Source organism: Poeciliopsis prolifica, unplaced genomic scaffold (assembly GCF_027474105.1).
Source record: "Poeciliopsis prolifica strain line A6 unplaced genomic scaffold, Auburn_PproV2 SCAFFOLD009, whole genome shotgun sequence".
Taxonomy (NCBI): Eukaryota; Metazoa; Chordata; class Actinopteri; order Cyprinodontiformes; family Poeciliidae; genus Poeciliopsis; species Poeciliopsis prolifica.
The window spans coordinates 10,076,493-10,099,047 of NW_026562384.1; the positions used below are offsets into that span (position 1 = coordinate 10,076,493).

General features: G+C 36.3%; 1 protein-coding gene across 4 annotated transcripts; it reads right to left on the reverse strand.

The window, feature by feature from the left end:
• Positions 1 to 117: 117 nt before the first annotated feature.
• LOC129362561 (hemicentin-1-like) lies at positions 118 to 22,332 on the reverse strand. Of its 4 annotated transcripts, XM_055034138.1 has the most exons (16): positions 21,609 to 22,332; positions 17,029 to 17,346; positions 16,598 to 16,852; positions 14,931 to 15,248; positions 14,465 to 14,719; positions 13,477 to 13,791; positions 13,012 to 13,266; positions 12,364 to 12,454; positions 12,137 to 12,255; positions 11,677 to 11,931; positions 10,683 to 10,998; positions 10,235 to 10,474; positions 9,587 to 9,904; positions 9,161 to 9,414; positions 7,730 to 7,984; positions 118 to 1,780 (listed from the first exon to the last, which is right to left on the reverse strand). In XM_055034138.1, exons 1-12 carry the CDS (start codon positions 21,946 to 21,948, stop codon positions 10,432 to 10,434), a joined length of 2,880 nt encoding a protein of 959 aa, XP_054890113.1. In that variant the 5' UTR covers positions 21,949 to 22,332; the 3' UTR covers positions 118 to 1,780; positions 7,730 to 7,984; positions 9,161 to 9,414; positions 9,587 to 9,904; positions 10,235 to 10,431. The 4 variants fall into 4 exon arrangements, with proteins under 4 accessions (XP_054890113.1, XP_054890112.1, XP_054890110.1 ...); XM_055034137.1 differs by lacking the exons at positions 118 to 1,780; positions 7,730 to 7,984 and adding an exon at positions 6,734 to 7,342 and having other exon boundaries at positions 12,137 to 12,454; XM_055034135.1 differs by lacking the exons at positions 118 to 1,780; positions 7,730 to 7,984 and adding an exon at positions 8,385 to 8,510 and having other exon boundaries at positions 12,137 to 12,454.
• Between the last annotated feature and the right edge of the window lie 223 nt (positions 22,333 to 22,555).

Below are 22,555 nucleotides of genomic sequence, written 5' to 3' on the forward strand. Positions count from 1 at the left end.
ACAATCAAGAGATTAGGGACTTGAGATCTTTTATGTTCCTTAGTTAATTGTTGGAGTTTAAGTATTGACATGTAGAAAAAGTTTATATTTTCTTAATTAGTGTCTCTTTACCGGAGCAGGAGATCTTTCATAAAGAACAACTGAAGTTTAATTGAATTAACCACAATGACCAGGTGATGAAGCTGTGACTTGACTGGACTTCTAAAGGTTGCCTTAGAAGTCAAGAGAAAAGCAGATATTACAACTTTTCAGCTGTATTATCTGCAGATATTATAGCAGAGAAAAGAGAGACTGAGCGAACAGGATGCCATCACCACCATTTGCAGGAACAAAATATTCTTCTGTTCTTTAAAAGTTCCACAATATGTCTGAAAAGCTTGCAAAGTTTACTGAAACACTCGCCAATTTTTCGGCTTCTTCTGATATTTAAAAAGAGTCGAAGCTGCTTTCATTCTCTGAGAATAGTGCTTAACTCAAAGAAACTCAATTTCTGTAACTTGTGGTTTATTTATTGTACAAACATTTAAAGCTTCCCAGATGAAGACAGTTCGAGTTGCATCAAGAAAAACAAAAACAACTTCCATGTTTGCTTGACGTTCAGCTTCTGTTCATGCGCTCAGCTGCTTTCAGATGTTAATAACATATCTTTGTCAAATATCTAGAGTTGTACAAAGCCTGTTAGATAGGGCCCAGTGTTTGCACTTTATAATTTGATTCAAAGAACCTGTAAGATCCTTTCATAAGCAGAAAATCATCTTTAAACTGTGTTGGTGTGCTTAACCGTTGTCTCTGAGGCTACAAGGTTCCTTCATCACATTTTAGCTTGAGTCTTTTCAGTGAAGTTTATATTTTTCTCTGCTGGTTTTATTTGACTACTACTTTTTACTTCAGTGGTTCCCACACATGTAAGACGTCCTTAGAAGTTAGTATTACTTAAGTATGAAAAACACACAAAAAATAGGAAATAAGGGAGGTGAAAAACACCATAAGAAGCTCATGGGACAACTCAACATTAGTTGAATGCCAATTTATTGAAAGTATGATAATATTGGAAAATACATTAAAAAAAAATCATACAGACGGAATTTTGACAATATTTAACACAAGAAAGAAATTAAACTAAAATTTTCACTTTAACAAAATTTAAAAATCACACTTTAGAATGTTGCACAATAAAACATTCATAAAACATGGCAGCCAATCCCAGAACTATTTCTGTGAGCTTGTGTTTATTTTTTACAAATTAAAGTCATAATGTCATCCATCTAAGGTGCAGAGTTCAGTTGAACCATCAGAACAGAGTTCTCTGGATTCTCCACTGTGGGTGGGATGGAAGAGGATTTGGCTTTTTCATATTTCTTTTGCTTCCAAGTGAAGTAGAGACAAAGGACAATTAAAGGAAGAACCACAGCAATACTACGCAATCCCAAAGTGAGCCAGGAGGACGAATCTGATTGAAGACAAAAAACTTCATTAGTTTCATAAAACTGATGAGTTTTCATCGTAGATTGTATTTTTTGCTGGATGACTCCAGCAGTTGTCACACCACAGGATGAGATTATCAATGAGATTTTTAGTCATTTTCACTTACTAATATTCAAAAGTGGATCATTGCTGTTAGGGCTGCTAGCAGAAGTATTTGACTGTGTCTTCTTACCCACACTAGTATATTTAGTTGTTGGAGGGACTGTTGTTGGTTCAACACACAGAGTGTTATTTTCTTTATACACCCATTTGGCTATTTGTGTCCCATTTGAAGTGCAGTTAATGAAAATGAAGCCTAGAAGCAAAAATTATAAATCATGTATGGATCATAATAAAAAACTGATCATTTATCTTTTCAAACTCACCACAATAAGTTAAGTTCATCCCTTTGAATGAGTTACTGACTTGATTCCTGACTGAACAGACCAGATGTCCTAGGATGTTTTGTCTCAGAACGATGATGTTGGCCCCATTATTTCTAGAGAAGAGCTCAGAGTCTGTCAGTTTGTGTCCATCCAGAGTCCAGCTGTATTGAGGACTGTCGCCTGGAGACACACAGGACACCTTCATCTGTCCCTGAGATAAACATTGAGGGACGAGCTGAACAGAGGACACAGGAGCTGAGAGAGAAACACATGAAAAATTGATTACTGAAAATATCTTGTTTTTAAAGTTAGGTTGAAAACTGGAAAGTAGAGAAGACAAACTGGAGTATGTTGTAAATTATTTTTATTTAAGTAAAATGTGTCTCCAATTCATGTTGTAAAATTAAATATGAAAGAGTGAAAATTAGAAAAATTAAATTCAAGACACATAGCTGATTACCTATAACAATAAGTTGCAGAGTTTTCCATCCTGTCATTTTTCCATCTCTATCAAACATTTCAAGTTCATATTCACCGCTGTCAGTCCTTCTCAGGTCATTGATCCTGACTGTTCCATTACTGGGTAAAACAGAAATTCTGTCGTCTTTTGGAGGAAGAACTATGTTATTCCTCCACCAGAGTATCACAGAGATATTCATTTTCCAATTGAACATGGGTATTTCTAACATGTCGTTCATCAGCTGAATGTCTACTGCTCCTCCCAAAGCACCAAAACACTGAGCTCCATTCTCTCTGCCATCACAGGAAGGTTTCACCGCTTAAAGGAAAAACAAGAATAGAAATGAGAAGTAGTGTATTTATGTTGTTAATCTAGATCAAAAAAATGAAGGGATTCTTTGAGCCACTCACACATTTATAATATAAAGCACTGAGCATTTCTCACACCTCACTATGACTTTAAATGCTTCGTATCAAACAGCAGAGTTTGAAACGCAACAAAACAATAAAAGGTAAGCTAACATAAATCAACACAATTTTTCTTAAACAGAGGCCAAAAATAAATATTTAATCAATAATATTTAATGAACTTATAGTTGTGGTGCCTTTACAACTTTAAGTATTAAAAGGAAAATTAATAATTGCAAACTTTTGTTCAGTTTTTTCTTTTAATTCAGGCTATTTTTGTATTACAGAATCACGTTGTTTTAAAGTCACACAAAGTGACTCTTCAACTCTTTACCAATACATATAAAGGACAAACTCACCCACTTTTACATTCATGATTAGATTAAGATGAATAAATAGTTTTAATCAAGGATCATCAAATCATGTGATCATGAAAAATGTTTCTGTCAAGCTTTTGTTTACTGCAGAGATCTGTAAAATTGATAACTTTTGTTTCTCTTGACATTGTCAAAAACTACTACTAATAATGACATTTTTCAAAGATTAAATAAAATAATCAAATAAATGAACTAAATTATTAAATAGATTTACCATCTGAAAACTGGATCCTAACTCAAATAAATATAACATGTAATTGTTTATTTGGCTTGTCTTTCACATTTTGTTTTGACTTAAAGTTTGATGCTAAATTTTTGATAACTAAAAACAAATAGCAAAAATCATCTATGCATCTTTGTAAAGTTACATTTCTATACTTTTATGGACAAATTTACATTTTGCTAATGAGCCTGAGCCGAAACACTTCCACATACTTCAATCATATTTAACAAGTTTGGAACATTTCTGTTTTCATATAAAGTGAAACTTTTCTATGAAATAATACTAATTTAATAAACATACCACACCATCAAAGTTCATAGAGAAATCATGTAAGCTCAGTATTTTACCACGTCATTCACAAATAACAGAATAAATTTGGTGCCGAGTGAAAAGTTAAAAAACTCACCATGAGTGACTTGGAGCGACATCAGTAAGAATCCAACGACGGCTTTCATCTTTGCTCAGATTCACTCAGCTGCTGCCAGTTTGAGGTATTTTATCCAGAATGTAACATTTACATTTTATTCTGAACAACCTGCTGTGTGTCCTGTTAGTGATCAGCAACAGAGGAGAACTGGCAAAGACCTTGATCACATCAAATAACTGTAGTGTTCATGTTTTTAACTCACTGAGAGGAGAAAAGGAAGTTATTACTTCCTCTTTCAACCAACAAGTCTTTGCTTGTGTGTTGGAGAGAGAGGGAGAAAAAGAAATGTTCTAATAGGCTCTGAGAAACCTTTTTAAACAGGTTTCTATATAATGAATAGATGATTAGTATTAAAATAATTCTTAAAGGTTGTGTCCATTACCTGAAAAAGAATGTTGTTGTAACTGAATAAAAAGGCACAAACAATAACAAAATGATGACCGTAGTTTCGAATCAACATTTGTTAAATATCTTCTTTAAGAAAATGTATGTTTATAGACAATCAGAAATAGAAATCTTAACATCACGAAGTTTATTTATAATATTTTTGCTCAAACAGTTGCTACAGTTATTCAATTTCTTTGATCAGAATGCTGAAATTCAATTGTGTGAAATTGTATTTAAAAAAAGGATTCAAATAAATATTTATCAGTATGAACTTCAATATTTAGCCTCTGTGTTGTTGAACCAATTGTTGATAAACATCCCCACTCCTCCAGAACTGATTGAACAGCTGAAAATGCAGAATCTGTATTCTCTCAATAGTTTTTCTTATTTGTGCTTATATTGTAGAGTCAAAATATTAAATAATTTTGCACTCACCTCCATGCAAACATAATACACTGATTGTGAATTTGGGGTTTAGTACCTTGCTCCTGGCGATTCGATGTGTGGAAGAAGATAAAGTTCAACCCACAACTTTCAGGTTGCAGGAATCAATTTTTGTCTTAATTTTACACATATCAAGCAATGAAATGCTGAAAATTATGTGTTTACTAACAACGTGAAAATAATTTAATCATGACATCAATAAATTGAATCAGCCCCAAACGTTAAACAGTGCTGATTTTTTTTTTTCTGTCAGAACACATACAAAGCAAGATGGAAAAAAACTGAACACTTGCAAACTGCTTATGACAAAGACTTGAGAATGGGAGAATGCATAAAACATACAAAAAACAGGAAATCAGGAAGTTGGCAAACACTTATTCACATCATTATATGTCATAAGAAGCTCATGGTACAACTCAACATTAGTTGAATGCTAATTCATTGAAAGTATGATAAAATTGGAAAATGCATTAAAAAAAACCAAACATGTTTAACCTCTAGAGCAGTGGTTCTTAACCTTTTTTGAGGTACCGAACCCACCAGTTTCATATGTGGATTCACTGAACTCTTCTTTAGTAATAAATTAAATAAGATTTTTTTTTTTCCAAATTCAAGACATAGGTATATGCTTTTTTACCGGTGCACAAAATGAGCCATGCATTTACATCACCTTGCTCAAAGAACTAAACCAACACACTGCATGAACTCACAACACAATACGGTATCACTTTATTCTGGCCCCCGCAAAACCTTTTGGCCCCAAAAAAGAATTTCAGGCCCCCTCCAATTTTTTTATTTTATTTTTAATTTAATTTTTTTTTGCTGTTTTGACTAATTGAAATTTTTGGAAGAATTTAACATTTTTTTAATAACTTGATTTTTTTTCTATTTGAAATTTAAGTTGCTTTTTGTCGTTTTGAATCCACAAAATACTTTTTTACTTTCCTCCATCTCCTTGCAGCTTCAAGAAGTGTTCCCTTAGTTTTGCCAGTGCGAGACGAGAGTTGGAAGTGCATATCATGCAGATGTGACCCTGATCCATGTTCCATGATACATGTGAATCCATGTTGTACATCAGGGGTGCTCAAACTTTTTGAGCCCAAGATCTACTTTTTCCTCTCACCCGACGGCTGAGATCTACCTCATGACACGAAGACATAAAAATTGTAAATTAAACCCGATTGACTCATTTTCTATGCAAATATACATCAGTTATATCAGAAATGATAAAGTGATAGAAAACCTAATGCGGTTTCTTCCTCAGTGAGATTCTGACACTGGGAGCAGGTTACTGGTGTCTCAGTCAGAAGCTGGTTGCAAACCTGAGGCCAGCAGGTGTCAGTCAGTTCTGATAGATCTGATATTTGGTTTGATGACGTCACTATGAGAAGCTACAGACTGATTGGGGGAACCAAAGAGCTCTGCAGAGGTAAAGGCAAATCTTCTGAATTTGGGATATGACTCATTTCATTTCACATAATTATCGTGATAGATGCATTTGTTTGTTAAAACCTAATCAAATATATTTGTCCTATTTGATGGTTGTTGGGACGTTTACTGCAGACGAATGAGGTAATTAGACCAAGTTTGTCGTTTATTGATCATTCAGAAACTAAAGGGGCTGTGAGGAACCACAGCGAAGGTAAACAAAGATAAAATAACTCAGAACCACTCGCTTTACATCATAAACACAAAGTCATGCAACATAGAATAAACAATACATTAAGTCAAGTCCCAACATTAAATTTTTAATTGATTACATTTTAAATACAATTCTAAACATTTCCGTTTTTAGTCGAGATTGAAAGGAAGTCAGTGTTTCAGCTGTTTTACAGTTTTCTGGAAGTTTGTTCCAAATATTTGGTGCATAGATGCTGAAAGCTGCTCCTCTCTTGGTTCTGGTTCTGGGGATGCAGAGCTGACCAGAACCAGAAGACCCGAGAGGTCGGGAAGGTTGATACAACAGCAGATCTTAAATGTATTTTGGTGCTAAGCTGTTCAGTGATTTGTAAACTAACGACAGTATTTTAAAGTCTATTCTTTGAGCTACAGGGAGCCAGTGCAGGGACTTTAAAACTGGTGTTATGTGCTCCATCTTCCTGGTTTTAGTGAGAACGCGAGCAGCAGCATTCTGGATCAGCTGCAGCTGATTAATTGATTTGTTGGACAGGCCTGTGAAGACGCTGTTACAATAATTAATGCGACTGAAGATAAACGCATGAATGAGTTTCTCTGGATCTGGCCTAGACATCAGTCCTCTAATCCTGGAGATGTTCTTCAGGTAATAGAAGGCCAACTTAACAATAATTACCGAGAATATTAATTTTAACATGTTTTGTTGATTTTTTTAAAAAATATTATTCCATAACGAAGCTACAAACGTTTAGGATCTGGGGTTCAATCGAACCCAGGTTAAGAACCACGGATCTAGAAAGAAATTAAACTAAAACTTTCACTTTAACAAAATTTAAAAATGACACTTTGGAATGTTGCACAATAAAACACTCATAAAACATGGCAGCCAATCCCAGAAGTATTTACATGTTTATATTTGTGAGCTTATGTTGAATTTTTACAAATTAAAGTCATGATGTCATCCATCTAAGGTGCAGAGCTCAGTTGAACCATCAGTTCTCTGGATTCTCCACTGTGGGTGGGATGGCAGACGATTTGGCTTTTTCATATTTCTCTTGCTTCCAAGTGAAGTAGAGACAAAGGAAAATTAAAGAACCACAGCAATACTACGCAATCCCAAAGACAGTCGGATCTGTTTAAAGACAAAACACTTCATTAGTTTAACTAATCTAAGGAGTTTTTACTGTAGTGTTAGATTGTACTTTTTGCTGGATGAACTCCAGAAGGTCTCACACCAGAGGATGAGATTATTGATGCGATTTTTAGTAATTTTTAACTTACTAATATACCAAAGTTTGTCGCTAGGTCTGCTATATGCAATATTGACTGTGTCTTCTGACCCACATTTGTATATTTTGCTATTGGACAGACTGTTGGTTCAACACACAAGGTGCTATTTCATTTATGAACGCACTAGTGACTTGTGTCCCATTTGAAGAGCAGATTATGAATGTGAAGCCCAGAAGCAATCTGACAATAAACCACTAAAATAAACAAGTTATTTTCATTTCACACTCACCACAGTCAGTTACGTCCATCCCTTTGAAGGAGTTACTGACTTGATTCCTGACTGAACAGACCAGATGTCCTCGGATGTTTTGTCTCAGAACGATGATGTTGGCCTCAGTATTTCTAGAGAAGAGCTCAGTGTCTGTCAGTGGGCGTCCATCCAGAGTCCAGCTGTATTGAGGAAGGTCGCCTCGACACACACATGACACCATCATCTGTCCGTGAGATAAACACTGAGGGACGAGCTGAACAGAAGACACAGGAGCTGAGAGAGAAACACATGAAGAAATTGATTACTGAAAATATCTTGTTTTTAAATGTTGGTGGAAAACTGGAAAGTAGAGAAGACAAACTGCAGTATGTTGTAAATTATGTTTTATTTAATAAAAGTAAAATTTCTTTCTATGTCCTGTTGTGAAATGAAACAATGTAAAAGAGAAAAATGAAAATATTTGGAAGAGAAATAGTTGATTACCTATAACAAATAGTTGCAGAGTTCTCCATTCTGTGCTTATTCCATTTCTATCAAACATTTCAAGTTTATATTCACTGCTGTCAGTCCTTCTCAAGTCATTGATCCTGACTGTTCCATTACTTGGAAAAAAGGGAATTCTGTCATTCTTTGGAGTAAGAACTATGTTATATCTACAATAATATCACCAAGTTATTCATTATCCATCGGAATATGGGTATTTCTGACGAGTTGTCCATCAGCTGAATGTCTATTGCTCCTCCCACAGCTCCAAAACACTTTGCTTCATTCTGTCTGCCATCACAGGAAGGTTTCATCGCTTAAAGGAAAAATAAGAAGAATAAATAGAATATTCTTCTATTTTTATTTTTAACAAAAAAAAAAAAGGACTCATCTTGTAAAAGTAAATTTTCATCAAGGAAACACAGAAAGTATTATGGTTTTAAGTGATGTTATTTAAAAATAACAAATTAAATGCTTTAATAATAATAATAATAATATTGGTATTTATATAAAGATTAAAGACATGTAAATCTCTGACTTTTCTAATCTTTAATTAATCTAGTTGAAAAAACGAACCAGATAACTAAATCAAACACTGGATCCTAACTGAAATAAATATCAAGTCAAATTGTTTAATTTAACATTTTGTTTTGACTTAAAGTTCATCTTAAATTCTTAATAATTAAATAAGGACAGTAAGGATAAGTTGTGCTTTTCTCATTATGTAACTACTACATTTATTCACTTCTATCATCAAATTTACATTTCCTTTTAGGTAAATAGTACAAATTAAAACCAAATTAGCCTGAGTAGAACAACTTCCACAAATTTCAATCATGTGTAACAAGTTTTAACATTTCTTAGCTATTTGTGTCTAAATTGAAGTTCAGTTAATGAATATGCAACCTAGAAGCAAACTCACAAAAAACCACTAAAATAAACTAATTATTTTCTATTCACACTCACCACAGTGAGTTAAGTTCATCCCTTTGGAGGAGTTACTGGCTTGATTGCTGACTGAACAGACCAGATGTCCTGAGATGTTTTGTCTCAGAACGATGATGTTGGCCCGCTATTTCCAGAGAAGAGCTCAGAGTCTGTCAGTGGGCGTCCATCCAGAGTCCAGTTGTACCAAGGACTGTCGCCTTGAGACAAACATGACACCTTCATCTGTCCCTGAGATAAACACTGAGGGACGAGCTGAACAGAGGACACAGGAGCTAAAAAAAAAGTTTTAGTGGAAAAGTGGAAAGTTTAAAATACAAACTGAAGAACGTGGTAAATAATTTTTCATTTAACATAATTTTTAAAAAATTATTTACATCCTGTTGTGAAATGAATCAATGAAAAAGAGTAAAAAGTAAAAAAAAATGGAAGAGAAATAGCGATTACCTATTACAGATAGTTGCAGAGTTCTCCATTCTGTCTTTCTTCCTGAATCCTGAAAATATTCAAGGTAATATTCACCGCTGTCATTCCTTCTCAGGTTACTGAGCCTGACTGTTCCATTAATGCGAAAAACGGGATTTATGTTGTTATTTTTAATCATAAATCTGTTAAATCTCCAATATAGAATCACATGGTTATTCTTTAGCCATCTGAAGTTGGGTACTTCTAACATGTTGTCCATCAGCTGAATGTCTACTGCTCCTCCCAAAGCTCCAATACACTGAGCTCCAGGCTTTCTGCCATCACAGGAAGGTTTCACCGCTAAAAACAAGAATAAGAATAAAGAGAGCATGTTTCTATTTTTAACCAAAAAAAAGACTAATTTTGTGAAAGTAGATTTTCATCAAGCAAATATACAAAGTACTTTGGTTTACATAAATTTACATAAATAGTAAAATAAATAAATAGTAAAAATTAAAACTATATTAGCCTGAGTTGAACAACTTCCACAAATTTCAATCATGTGTAACAAGTTTTAACATTTCTTTGCTATTTGTGTCTAAATTGAAGTGCAGTCAATGAATATGCAACCGAGAAGCAAACTCACAATAAACCACTAAAATAAACTAATTATTTTCGCTTCACACTCACCACAGTGAGTTAAGTTCATCCCGTTGGAGGAGTTACTGACTGAATTCCTGACTGAACAGACCAGATGTCCTAGGATGTTATGTTTTAGAACGATGAACTTGGCCTCAAAGCTCCTCTCTATCAGTTTGTGTCCATCCAGAATCCAGCTGTATTGAGGAAGGTCACCTCGACACACACATGACACATTCATCCGTCCATCAGATAAACATTGAGGGACGAGCTGAACAGAGGACACAGGAGCTGATAGAGAAACAGATGAAAATTGATTACTGAAAATATCTTGTTTTTAAATTTAGGTGGAAAACTGGAAAGTAGAGAAGACAAACTGGAGTATGTTGTAAATTATGTTTTATTTAATAAAAGTAAAATGTCTGTCTACGTCCTGTTGGGAAATGAAACAATGTAAAAGAGTAAAAATGAAAAAATTAGAAGAAAAATAGTTGATTACCCATAACAGTTAGATACAGAGTTCTCGATGATGTCCTTTTCTTTTCCATCAAACGTTTCAAGTTTATATTCACCGGCGTCAGACCTTCTCAGGTCATTGATCCTGACTGTTCCATTACTGGGAAAAACGGGAAATATGTTGCTTTTTTCACCAACAACTTTGTTAAACCTCCACTTGAGTATCACCAACTGTTTCTTTATCCAATGGAACATGGGTATTGCTAACATGTTGTCCATCAGCTGAATGTCTACTGCTTCTCCCAAAGGTACAAAACACTGACCTCCAGGCTTTCTGCCATCACAGGAAGGTGTCACCGCTTAAAGGAGAAACAAGAATAAGAATGAATAGAGTATTCTTCTATTTTTATTTTCAACAACAAAATAAAAAGGACTCATCTTGGGAAAGTAGATTTTCATCAAGAAAACATACAAAATATTTTGGTTTTAACTGATGTTATTTACATGAACGTCTAATTATAAATAACAATAATAATAAAAATAATAATAATAATAATAATAATAATGTTATTTAATTCAAAGATTAAATCCATGTAATTTTCTAATCTTTTATTAATCTAGTTAAACAATGAATCACATAACTAAATCCAACACTGGATCCTGACTCAAATAAATGTAAAGTCAACTTGTTTAGTTATCCTGTCATTAACATTTTGTTTTGACTTAAAGTTTATCTTAAATTCTTAATGACTAAAGAGGAACAGTAACAATAATTTATGCTTTTTTATAAAGTAACCATTACGTTTATTCACTTCTATCACCAAATTTAAATTTGCTTTCAGTAAATAGTAAAAATGAAAACCAAATTAGCCTGAGTTGAACAACTTCCACAAATTTCAATCAATTATGTATAACACGTTTTAACATTTCTTTGCTATTTGTGTCTCAGTTGAAGTTCAGTTAATGAATATGCAACCTAGAAGTAAACTCACAATAAACCACTAAAATAAACTAATTATTTTTCTTTTCACACTCACCACAGTAAGTTAAGTCCATCCCTTTGGAAAAGTTACTGACTGGATTGCTGACTGAACAGACCAGATGTCCTAGGATGCTTTGTCTCAAAACGATGATGTTGGCCTCATTATTTCTAGAGAAGAGCTCAGAGTTTGTCAGTTTGTGTCCATCCAGAGTCCAGCTGTACCAAGGACTGTCACCTTGAGACACACAGGACACCTTCATCTGTCCCTTAGATAAACACTGGGGGACGAGCTGAACAGGATACACAGGAGCTGAGAAACACATGAAGAAATTGATTACTGAAAATATCTTGTTTTTAAAGTTAGGTTGAAAGCTGGATAGTATGGAGGACAAACTAGAGTACTTTGTAAATTATTTTTTATTTAAAAAAGTAAAATGTCTGTCTATGTCATGTTTTGAAATGAAACAACGTAAAGAGTAAAAAGTGAAAAAATTGGAGGATAAATTGTTGGTTACCTAAAACAGATAGATGCAGAGTTTTCCATCCTGTCTTTTCTCCACCTCTATCAAACATTTCAAGGTAATATTCACCGCTGTCATTCCTTGTCAGGTCATTGATCCTGACTGTTCCATTACTGGGAAAAAAGGGAATTATGTTGTTCTTTTTACTAACAACTGCGTTATTCCTCCACTTGAGTATCACAAAGTAATTCATCATCCAATTGAAGATGGGTATTTCTAACACGTTGTCCATCAGATGAATGTCTATTGTTCCTCCCAAAGCTCCAAAACACTGAGCTGCAGACTTTCTGCCATCACAAGAAGTTTTCACCACTTAAAAGAAAAAGAAATAATAATAATAACAAAAACAATAACAATAATCATAATCATAATGATGGTATTTAAAGATTAAATACATGCAAACATTTTATTATTCTAATCTTTAATTAATGTAGTTGAGAAAATGAACCAAATAACTAAATCAAACACTGGATCCTGACTCAAATAAATATCAAGACAAATTGTTCAACTGGCTCCTCATCATCATTTTGTTGACTTAAAGTTTCTTAAATACTTAATAACTAAAGAGGAACAGAAAGAATAAGTTATGCTTCTTTATAAAGCAACCATATTAATGTAATCATTACACTTATTTACTTCGACCAGCAAATTTACATTTGGTTTGAGGTAAATAATAAAAATTAAAACCACATTAGCATGAGTTGAACAATTTCCACAAATTTCGATCATGTGTAACAAGTTTTAATATTTCTTATAGACCCAATTAGCTATTTGTGTCTCAATTGAAGTGCAGATAATGAATATGCAATCGAGAAGGAAACAAACAATAAACCACTAAAATAAACTAATTATTTTCTTTTCACACTCACCACAGTGAGTTAAGTTCATTCCTTTGGAGGAGTTACTGACTTTATTGCTGACTGAACAGACCAGATATCCTGAGATGTTTTGTCTCAAAACGATGATGTTGGCCTCATTATTTCTAGAGAAGATCTCAGAGTTTGTCAGTGCGTGTCCATCCAGAGTCCAACTGTACAAAGTACTGTCACCTTGAGACACACAGGACACCTTCATATGTCCCTCAGATAAACATTGAGAGATGAGCTGAACAGGATACACAGGAGCTGAGAGAGAAACAGATGAAGAAATTGATTATTGAAAATATCTTGTTTTTAAAGTTAGGTGGAAAACTGGAAAGTAGAGAAGACAAACTGGAGTATGTTGTAAATTATTTTTTATTTAAAAAAGTAAAATGTCTGTCTACGTCCTGTTGTGAAAAGAAACAATCTAAAAGAGTAAAAAGTGAAAAAATTGGAAGAGCAATAGTTGATTACCTATTACAGAAAGTTGCAGAGTTTTCCTTTCCAGTCTATCTTCTTCATTATGCACATAAAGTATATATTCACCACTGTCATCCCTCGTCAGGTCATTGATCCTCACTATTCCATCATTGGGAAAAACGGGAATTATGTTGTTCTTTTTAGTAACAACTCTGTTCAATATACAATTTAGAATCACAACACGATTCATGATCCAATTTAAGCTAACTGCTGCTGACAAGTCATCCATCAGCTGAATGTCTATTGCTTCTCCCAAAACTCCAAAACACCGAGCTCCATTCTTTCTGCCATCACATGAAGTTTTCACCGCTTAAAGGAAGAACAGGAATAAGAACAAAGAGAGCATATTTTTATTTATATTTCTAACCAAAAAAGAAAATCACTTTGTAAAAATAGATTTTCACCAAGTAAACATACAAAATATTTTGGTTTTAATTTATGTTTTTTAGATAAACGTGTAATAATAATAATAATAATAATTATAATAATATCAATAATGGTATTTACTTCAAAGATTAAATCCATGTAAATCTTTGACTTGTCTAATCTATAATTAATCTAGTTGAAAAAAATGAACCAGATAACTCAATCACTGGATAATAACTGAAATAAACATGAAGTCAAATTGTTTAGTTAGCCTGTCATTAACATTTTCTTTTGACATCAAGTTTATCTGTAATTCTTAATGACTAAAGAGGAACAATAAGGATAAGTTATGGTTTTTAGAAAGTAACCATTACATTTATTCACTTCTATCACCAAATAAACATTTGCTTTCAGTAAATAGTAAAAATTAAAACCAAATTAGCCTGAGTTGAACAACTTCCACAAATTTCAATCATGTGTAACAAGTTTTAACATTTCTTATAGACCCTCTTAGCTATTTGTGTCTAAATTGAAGTTCAGTTAATGAATATGCAACCTAGTAGCAAAAACACAATAAACCACTAAAATAAACTAATTATTTTCTTTTCACACTCACCACAGTAAGTTACGTTCATCCATTCGGAGGAGTTACTGGCTTGATTGCTGACTGAACAGACCAGATGTCCGAGGATGTTTGGTCTCAGAACGATGATGTTGGCCTCAGTATTTCCAGAGAAGAGCTCAGAGTTTGTCAGTGGACGTCCATCCAGAGTCCAACTGTACAAAGGACTGTCGCCTTGAGACACACAGGACACCTTCATCTGTCCCTGAGATAAACACTGGGGGACGAGCTGAACAGGATTCACAGGAGCTGAGAGAGAAACAGATGAAGAAATTGATTACTGATAATATCTTGTTTTTAAAGTTAGGTGGAAAAACTGGAAATTAGAGAAGACAAACCGGAGTATGTTGTAAATTATGTTTTATTTAATAAAAGTAAAATGTCTGTCTACGTCCTGTTGGGAAATGAAACAATGTAAAAGAGTAAAAAGTGAAAAAATGGAAGAGAAATTGTTGATTACCTATGACAGATAGCTTCAGCATTCTCCATCCTGTCTTTTTTCCTTTTCCATCAAATATTTCAAGTTTATATTCACCGCTGTCAGTCCTTCTCAGGTCATAGAGCCTGACTGTTCCATTACTGGGAAAAATGGGAATCATGTTCCTTCTTTTACTAACAACTGAGTTAAACCTCCAATGTAGAATCACAAAGTTATTGTTTGTCCATTCAAAGTGGGGCATTTCCAACATGTTGTCCATCAGCTGAATGTCTATTACTCCTCCCAAAGCTCCAATACACTGAGCTCCATTCTTTCTGCCATCACAGGAAGGTTTCACCACTTAAAGGAAAAACAAGAATAAGAATGAATAGAGTATTCTTCTATTTTTATTTTCAACAAAAAAGGTACTCATCTTGTAAAAGCAGATTTTCATCCAGAAAACATACAAAATATTTAGGTTTTAACTGATGTTATTTACATAAAAGTAAAATAATAATGACAGTAATTATTATTGCTTTTGTAATAATAATCATTATAAATAATAATAATAATGATGATAGTTAAAGATTAAAGACATGTAACTGACTTTTCTAATCTTTAATTAATGTAGTTGAAAAAATGAACCAGATAACTAAATCCAACACTGGATCCTGACTCAAATAAATATAAATAAAAATACTTTAATTGGCCTATCATTAACATTTTGACTTGACAAATTTTGTCTTAAAATTTAAGATTTTGTTCATCTTAAATTCTTAATAACTAAAGAGGAACAGTGAGAATAAGTTATGCTTTATTATTTCAAACCATATATTTTATTTGTGTAGCACATTTCAGCAGTGAGGCATTTTAAAGTGCTTTACATCATAAACACAAAAACACAAAGTCATGCAACATAGAATAAACAATATATTGTTACATATTACATTTCAAAAACAATTCTTAACAGGTGCGTTTTTCGTTGAGCTTTAAAGGAAGTCAGTGTTTCAGCTGTTTTACAGTTTTCTGGAAGTTTGTTCCAAATATTTGGTGCATAGATCCTGAAAGCTGCTTCTCCTCTTTTGGTTCTGGTTCTGGGGATGCAAAGCAGACCAGAACCAGAAGACCCGAGAGGTCGGGAAGGTTGATACAACAGCAGATCTTAAATGTATTTTGGTGCTAAGCTGTTCAGTGATTTGTAAACTAACAACAGTATTTTAAAGTCTATTCTTTGAGCTACTGGGAGCCAGTGGAGGGACTTTAAAACTGGTGTTATGTGCTCTATCTTCCTGGTTTTAGTGAGAATGCGAGCAGCAGCTTCTGGATCAACTGCAGCTGTTTAATTGATTTGTTGGACAGGCCTGTGAAGACGCTGTTACAATAATCAATGCGACTGAAGAGAAACGCATGGATGAGTTTCTCTGGATCTGGCCGAGACATCAGTCCTCTCTTTTATAGAGCAACCATTACATTTGTCTACTATCACAAAACTTTACATTTGCTTTTAGGTAAATGGTAAAAATTAAAAAACAAATTTGCCTGAGTTGAACAATTTCTACCAGTTTTAATCATGTGTAACAAGTTTTAATATTACTTATAGACTCGCTTAGCTTTTTGTGTCTCAGTTGATTCGCAGTTAATGAATATGCAACCAAGAAGCAAACACACAATAAACCACTAAGATAAACTATTTTTCTTTTCACACTCACCACAGTGAGTCAAGTTCATCCCTTCGGAGGAGTTACTGATTTCATTCCTGACTGAACAGACCAGATGTCCTAGTATGTTATGTCTCAGAATGATGATGTTGGCCTCAGTATTTCCAGAAAAGATCTTAGAGTCTGTCAGTTTGTGTCCATCCAGAGTCCAGCTGTACAAAGGACTGTCACCTTGAGTCACACAGGACACCTTCATCTGTCCCTGAGATAAACACTGAGGGACGAGCTGAACAGGAAACACAGGAGCTGAGAGAGAAACACATGAAAAATTGATTAAAGAAAATATGTTTTTGTTTTAAGTTTTAGTGGAAAAATATAAAAAATAAACTGAAGTACATTGTAAATAATTTATCATAATTAAAAAAAATATTTACATTTTGTTGTGAAATGAAACAACATAAAAAAATCAAAGATTTGATTACCTATAACAGATAGATGCAGAGTTTTCTTTCCTGTTATTTTTCCATTTCCATCAAACATTTCAAGTTGATATTCACCATTGTCATTCCTTCTCAGGTCATTGATCCTGACTGTTCCGTTACTGGGAAAAACGGGAATTACGTTGTCTTTGATTCTAACCATTCTGCCATACCTCCAGATGAATATTATAGAGGAATTCATCTTCCAATGGATTATGGGTATTGCTAACATGTTGACCATCAGCTGAATGTCTACTGCTCCTCCCAAAGCTCCAAAACACTGAGCTCCATTCTGTCTGGCATCACAGGAAGGTTTCACCGCTTAAAGGAAAAACAAGAAGAATAAAGAGAGAGTTTTTCTTTTTTTAATCAAAAAAAGAAAAAAGAAAACTCATTTTGTAAAAGTAGATTTTCATCAACATGCAAAGTATTTTGGTTTTAAGTGATGTTATTTACATGAACGATTTACATGGACTATGTAAATCCATGTAAATCTTTTACTTTTCTAATCTTTAATTAATCTAGTTGAAAAAATTAACCAGATAAGTAATTCAATTTGGAGAGACTCAGTCAGAGAAAAGGAAACCATTCAAAGAGTTTATTGATATACAAATTAGTCTTTGGCACTCGGCCCAGGCTGAGGACATTGATTATCGCAAACTTTGCGATGGGCTCAGCTGAGCATTCCGTATGCTGAAAGGAACGTTATCACCCGGGACCCGACACTGGTGGTGAAGGCGATGAAGGATGCGGGCGGATGGCTGAGTGAGTGGAGGTGTAGGGTGGAGGTGTGTTGAGCTCTGGTGGAAAGCGGAAGACGCCATGGATGATGGTCCTTATCAGCTGGGACTTTTGGGCGGTGATTGGACGCGACATGTCTTGGACCAGCGTTGATTAATCAACGGTGATGAGCATGCTGCACTGGTTGGATGATCCAGGTGGGGCTAGAAGAGTCTTCCAGTTTGAATTTGCACCTAGGCTTCATATCAATCTGGAGAGACTCAGACAGAGACAAGGGAAACCATAAGAAGAGTTTGACATACAAATTGGAGTCTTCAGCACTCGGGCTCCGGCTGAGGACATCAATTATCGCATACTTTGCGATGGGCTTGGATGAGCATTCCGTATGCTGAAATGAATGTTATCCCCAAAAAGAGGTCGAGGTCGGGGCCGGGGCCAGGGCCAAGGCCAGGGCCAAGGCCGGATAATCGGAGACGGAAAGCGCTAAAGGAGAGGAGGTGCGCTGGTTTAGCTTGCAAGGTTAGGACCATAACTAAAGGAGATGATGTGACAGTTGTCGTGGAAAACAACCATTTCCAAGCACTGTCCAGGTAGAATCACTTAATCAGGTTTATTCATGCATCATGCACAATACAGAGAGCTCATAAGACAATCACTCAAGCCAGTCTGGATGCAAGGCTAACCAAGCTCACTAAGCTCTGCCAGGCAGAGACAACATTTAAGTTTTTTATACAATGATAAGGAAAGAAAAGCAAGGGGCAAGACGGTCTGGACCTGATGCAGCTGTGGAAAGCAACCTTCCCACCTCGTCCATGTAACCCAAATAGTTATTTTGGTGAGAGTTCACAAACGTATCATATGACATGATTAGCAGATGTTCCTTATTGTAATTTTTACCACGACACAGTGATGGGCTCGGGTGAACATTCCAGATGCTGCTAGGAACGACATCCCCCAAAATAAGGCTGAGGCTGGAGGACAGATGACGAAAAGGTAAAGGGGAGAGGAGTTGCTCTGACTTAGTTTGTCGAACAGAAGGAGATGGCGTGACAGTGACAGGAGGGAAGAGTGAGAAGGGAAGACAAAGATCAGCGGGGAATGTAGCGGGGAAAGAGATGATGGGATGCGCATGGGAATGGCCAGAACGCACGGCATGGCATGAGATACTAGAGGATGAGTACCAGCTTGGGATGTGGTAGGAAGAGGGATGAGAGGATGCTGAAAAAGCCAGCTAATGATACAACAGGGCATGAAGAGATCGAAAGGACAGGGCGTGGGAAAATAGAAATAATGATGAAAGGGGACCAGCGGGGGCTGCTGCGGGACGCTGGTTAAAGGCCAGCTGAGAATGTTGCAAGGAATGAAATGATAGGATGCACTGGGCAAGGGATATAAGGATGCTGGTAGATGGAGACCACCAAGGAATGCTGTAGGAAAAGGCATGAGGGGTTATTGATTAAAAATCCAGCTGAGAACGCAGTAGAGCCTGCAGTAAAGGGATGTACAAGGCGGGATATACATAAAAGGGGACCAGTAAGGGATGCTGTTGGGCAAAGTATAAGGGCATGCTGGTTAAAAAGGCCAGCAGGAGATGGGGATGTTCTGAGGCATGAAGTGATGGGCCGCCTGGAGAACAGGGCCAGCTGGGGATAGAATAGCAAGAATAGAGGTGAGAGAGAAAAGAGCTAGTCAAGCATTTACTAAATTAAATAAGATTAAGCAGGGAAACTTAAAAGGGCGGTATAGACAACTTCTTGCGGAAACGAAACTGGAGTAGGAATTAGACTCACTGTGAAATGGTCGAAAGATGCGGGCAATAGGCAAGAATACTCCTAAAAGAAACCTGAAATTAAGAACGTAAAAGCAAAAGGGGAAAGTAACGTCACGGCATGGGAAAGGAGCACGTTTAGATGGAGTAAACCAACCACCACCAGCGAATTGCGCAGTACTCATCAGGTACTGAGGGGCGCTGAAACACAGAGGAAAGATGCGTATAATTATAAAAGGAGAATGCTGAAGATGAACAACAAAGCTGTTGGCGAAAGGCCAAGAGAATACCTGAAGACTAGTTGAAAGTGATCAAACGGCAGAAGACGTCTTCTACAGGTTCTAGCTTTGTTGTCACAAGAATGGGAGGCTTGGAACAGTAAATGAGCTTAAACAAACGAAAGCCAAGACTCAAAATAAATAAGGATGAGAAACTGAAAAAAGAATAGGGAATGAAACACAGAGCATGATGTGAGATAGAGATAAAAGTGGGTGATGGAGTCCAATAGTTGGAGTGGACTGAATGAAGGCTGAGAGAGACAACTTATCAGCAAAGGTGATAAAATGACTGGGGCTGTAACAAGTAGGGACGATAAGCTAGATCGATGCCAACTGATGATATGAGGTGGATAGGGCTGTTCGGCTTAATAGTTCGGGCATGACGGCTTATTGCCGAAAGCTACTATAAGGGGTCGCTTGCAGAAATGACCCAAATTACATCAGTGGAACAGATTTTGTAAAATACTGGGCAAGCTAGAGAATAGCCTGTGTAGACCAGGAAGAGACATGATGGCCTGTGGAATCGAACCATGCAGATTTCGGACAATTTTGGATGAGAGATGAAACTTAGAACTGACAGATGGGACGCGAGCTTGAAATATCAAAGTAAGTGAAGCCGGGAGTAATGGAGCACACAAAGCTTCAAAAAAAAAAAAAAAAAAAAAAAAGGGGGTCCTTTATTTTTTCAGATGAAATAGAATACTTTTCTCTCTCTCTCTCAGTTGTAAACAAATGAAAGAATGAGGATCAATATATGCTGAAAGAAATTACCCGTATTCTATCAACTATTAGCTTAAGTGAAAATGGCGGGCCATAGCTTCACATCAGAGCTAAACTCTTAAGGGGTGTAATAATAAACAGCAGTGGCAATTCGAGCACTCGGATCCTCTAGTCAGGTGGGCATATAGTCGTTTCCTTCCAACAGGTCTCGGTGCACAAAATGTCCTCTTCCGTTCTCTTGTTTTAGTGCCATGATACATAAATGAGGTTTGTTCTATTTCCTGTCATTTTAGACCTCTCTGTAACAGCACCACATGCTGGCAAAAACAAGAATCACAACCAGTCGGTGAAACAAAAACAAAGCATGGCTTTTAAAATACATTTGACATGTAGCCATTTTTCACCTGGTCACATAAGTTTGCTTGTTAGCGGAGAACGCCCGTCTCTGGACAGCTTAATAAGTGGGCAAATGAATCTACGTAACTGGACAAACGCAACAACACCGATAGCCTGCATGCTACTTGTCACAAACTTAAGGTCCTGTATTATTAGCTAGTCATCTTTTAGCTAGCGTTTACCTGTATCCAACGGCTTGCTCGGCTCGGTCGGTTAGTTCGGGGGGGAAAACTGCGCAAAGTACTTTGCATTTGCTGTTTTGTTGCCCTGATTCTAAGGCATTCCTGTGCAGCTCGCACAGCAGCAGCGGGGCACCATCCCACCGCACGGGAGTAGACCCAGCGCAAGTGTCACAGTGCTAATGAGCAGCTCGGGAAACAATGTTACGACATGCTAACAAATTGAACCGTTTTAACTGCTAAACAGTGACAGCAGACATGGAAAGAGCAGGAGCCCATATGTATCAAATTGATATAGGAAAAACAGGGTGTTGGCCGTTCTATGATAAACAACAAACAGCTTCCAGTCCATCCATGGGTGGCACGGCTGACTGAGTGTAAACTAAGAAAATATTTATTTATTAGTTTATATAAGCGTTGATTCAGTTAAAAGCCCTGAAGCATTGAAACGCAGCCTGAGTGGCGCATACGGATAATGAGACATGTGAAGGTACGTCTTACCCCGGAAGCCCGAGGCGGGCGTGGCGTGAGAAATCCGATGGGAGGTGCTGATGAACCGGGCTGAAGCTGTTGACGAGGCTGAACCAGGGCGGGGAACCGGTGAAAAGGCTGGGAGGGAACGGCAACCGGTAGATCGGTGCGGCGAGACTTTGGCGGGCCCAGCCAGGGCCGAAGACGAAGAAAGGCTGCTCGAGGATGGAGACGGTGGATTTATGTGTCGGCCTGCCAAAGATATACCGTGGAGGAGGTGGCGAAGAAGTAGGAGACGGTGGATCCCAGTCAGGCGAGCAAGCGGAGGGAGAAGCTGCTTGGAATGATCGAGGCCAGAAGAATTTCTCATGCAACTCCGAGAGGATGCGGCTTTTAAGACGAGGTTAGAGGTGGAAGGACAAGGAATCACGGAGAAAGGGATCTGGTGAGAAGGTTTGCTGAGAAACTGAGGCGTGCGAATGAACAGATTGAGCTCTGCTGGAAAGCGGAAGACGCCATGGATGATGGTCCGTATAAGATGGGACTTGGCGTGACGTGTCTTGGACCAGCGTTGATTAATCAAAAGTGAAGAGCATGCACCGGTTGGATGATCCAGGTTCCAGTTTGAATTTGCGCCTTGGCTTCATATCAAACACTGGATCCTGACTCAAATAAGTATCAAGTCAAATTGTTTAATTGGCTTGTCGTTAACATTTTGTTTTGACTTAAAGTTTATCGTACATTCTTAATAACTAAAGAGGAACAGTAAGAATAAGTGATGCTTCTTTATAAAGCAACCATTTTATAAAGTAGCCATTACTTTATAAATCATGATTTATTTATATCACCAAATAAATATTTGCTTTCAGTCAATTGTAAAAATTAAAACCAAATTAGCCTGAGTTGAACAACTTGCACAAATTTCAATCAATTATGTATAACACGTTTTAACATTTCTTTGCTATTTGTGTCTCAGT

Bases quoted from the DNA above. Each gene is read 5' to 3' on its own strand.
- LOC129362561 (XM_055034137.1), bottom strand. From the start codon at position 21,948: ATGAGAAATTCTTCTGGCCTCGATCATTCCAAGCAGCTTCTCCCTCCG. The intron at 17,347-21,608 runs GTAAGACGTACC...TTTTCCTTTAAG, and splicing joins GCCCGCCTCGGGCTTCCGGG to CGGTGAAACCTTCCTGTGAT. The intron at 13,792-14,464 runs GTGAGTGTGAAA...TCTTCCTTTAAG, and splicing joins GATGAACGTAACTTACTGTG to CGGTGAAAACTTCATGTGAT.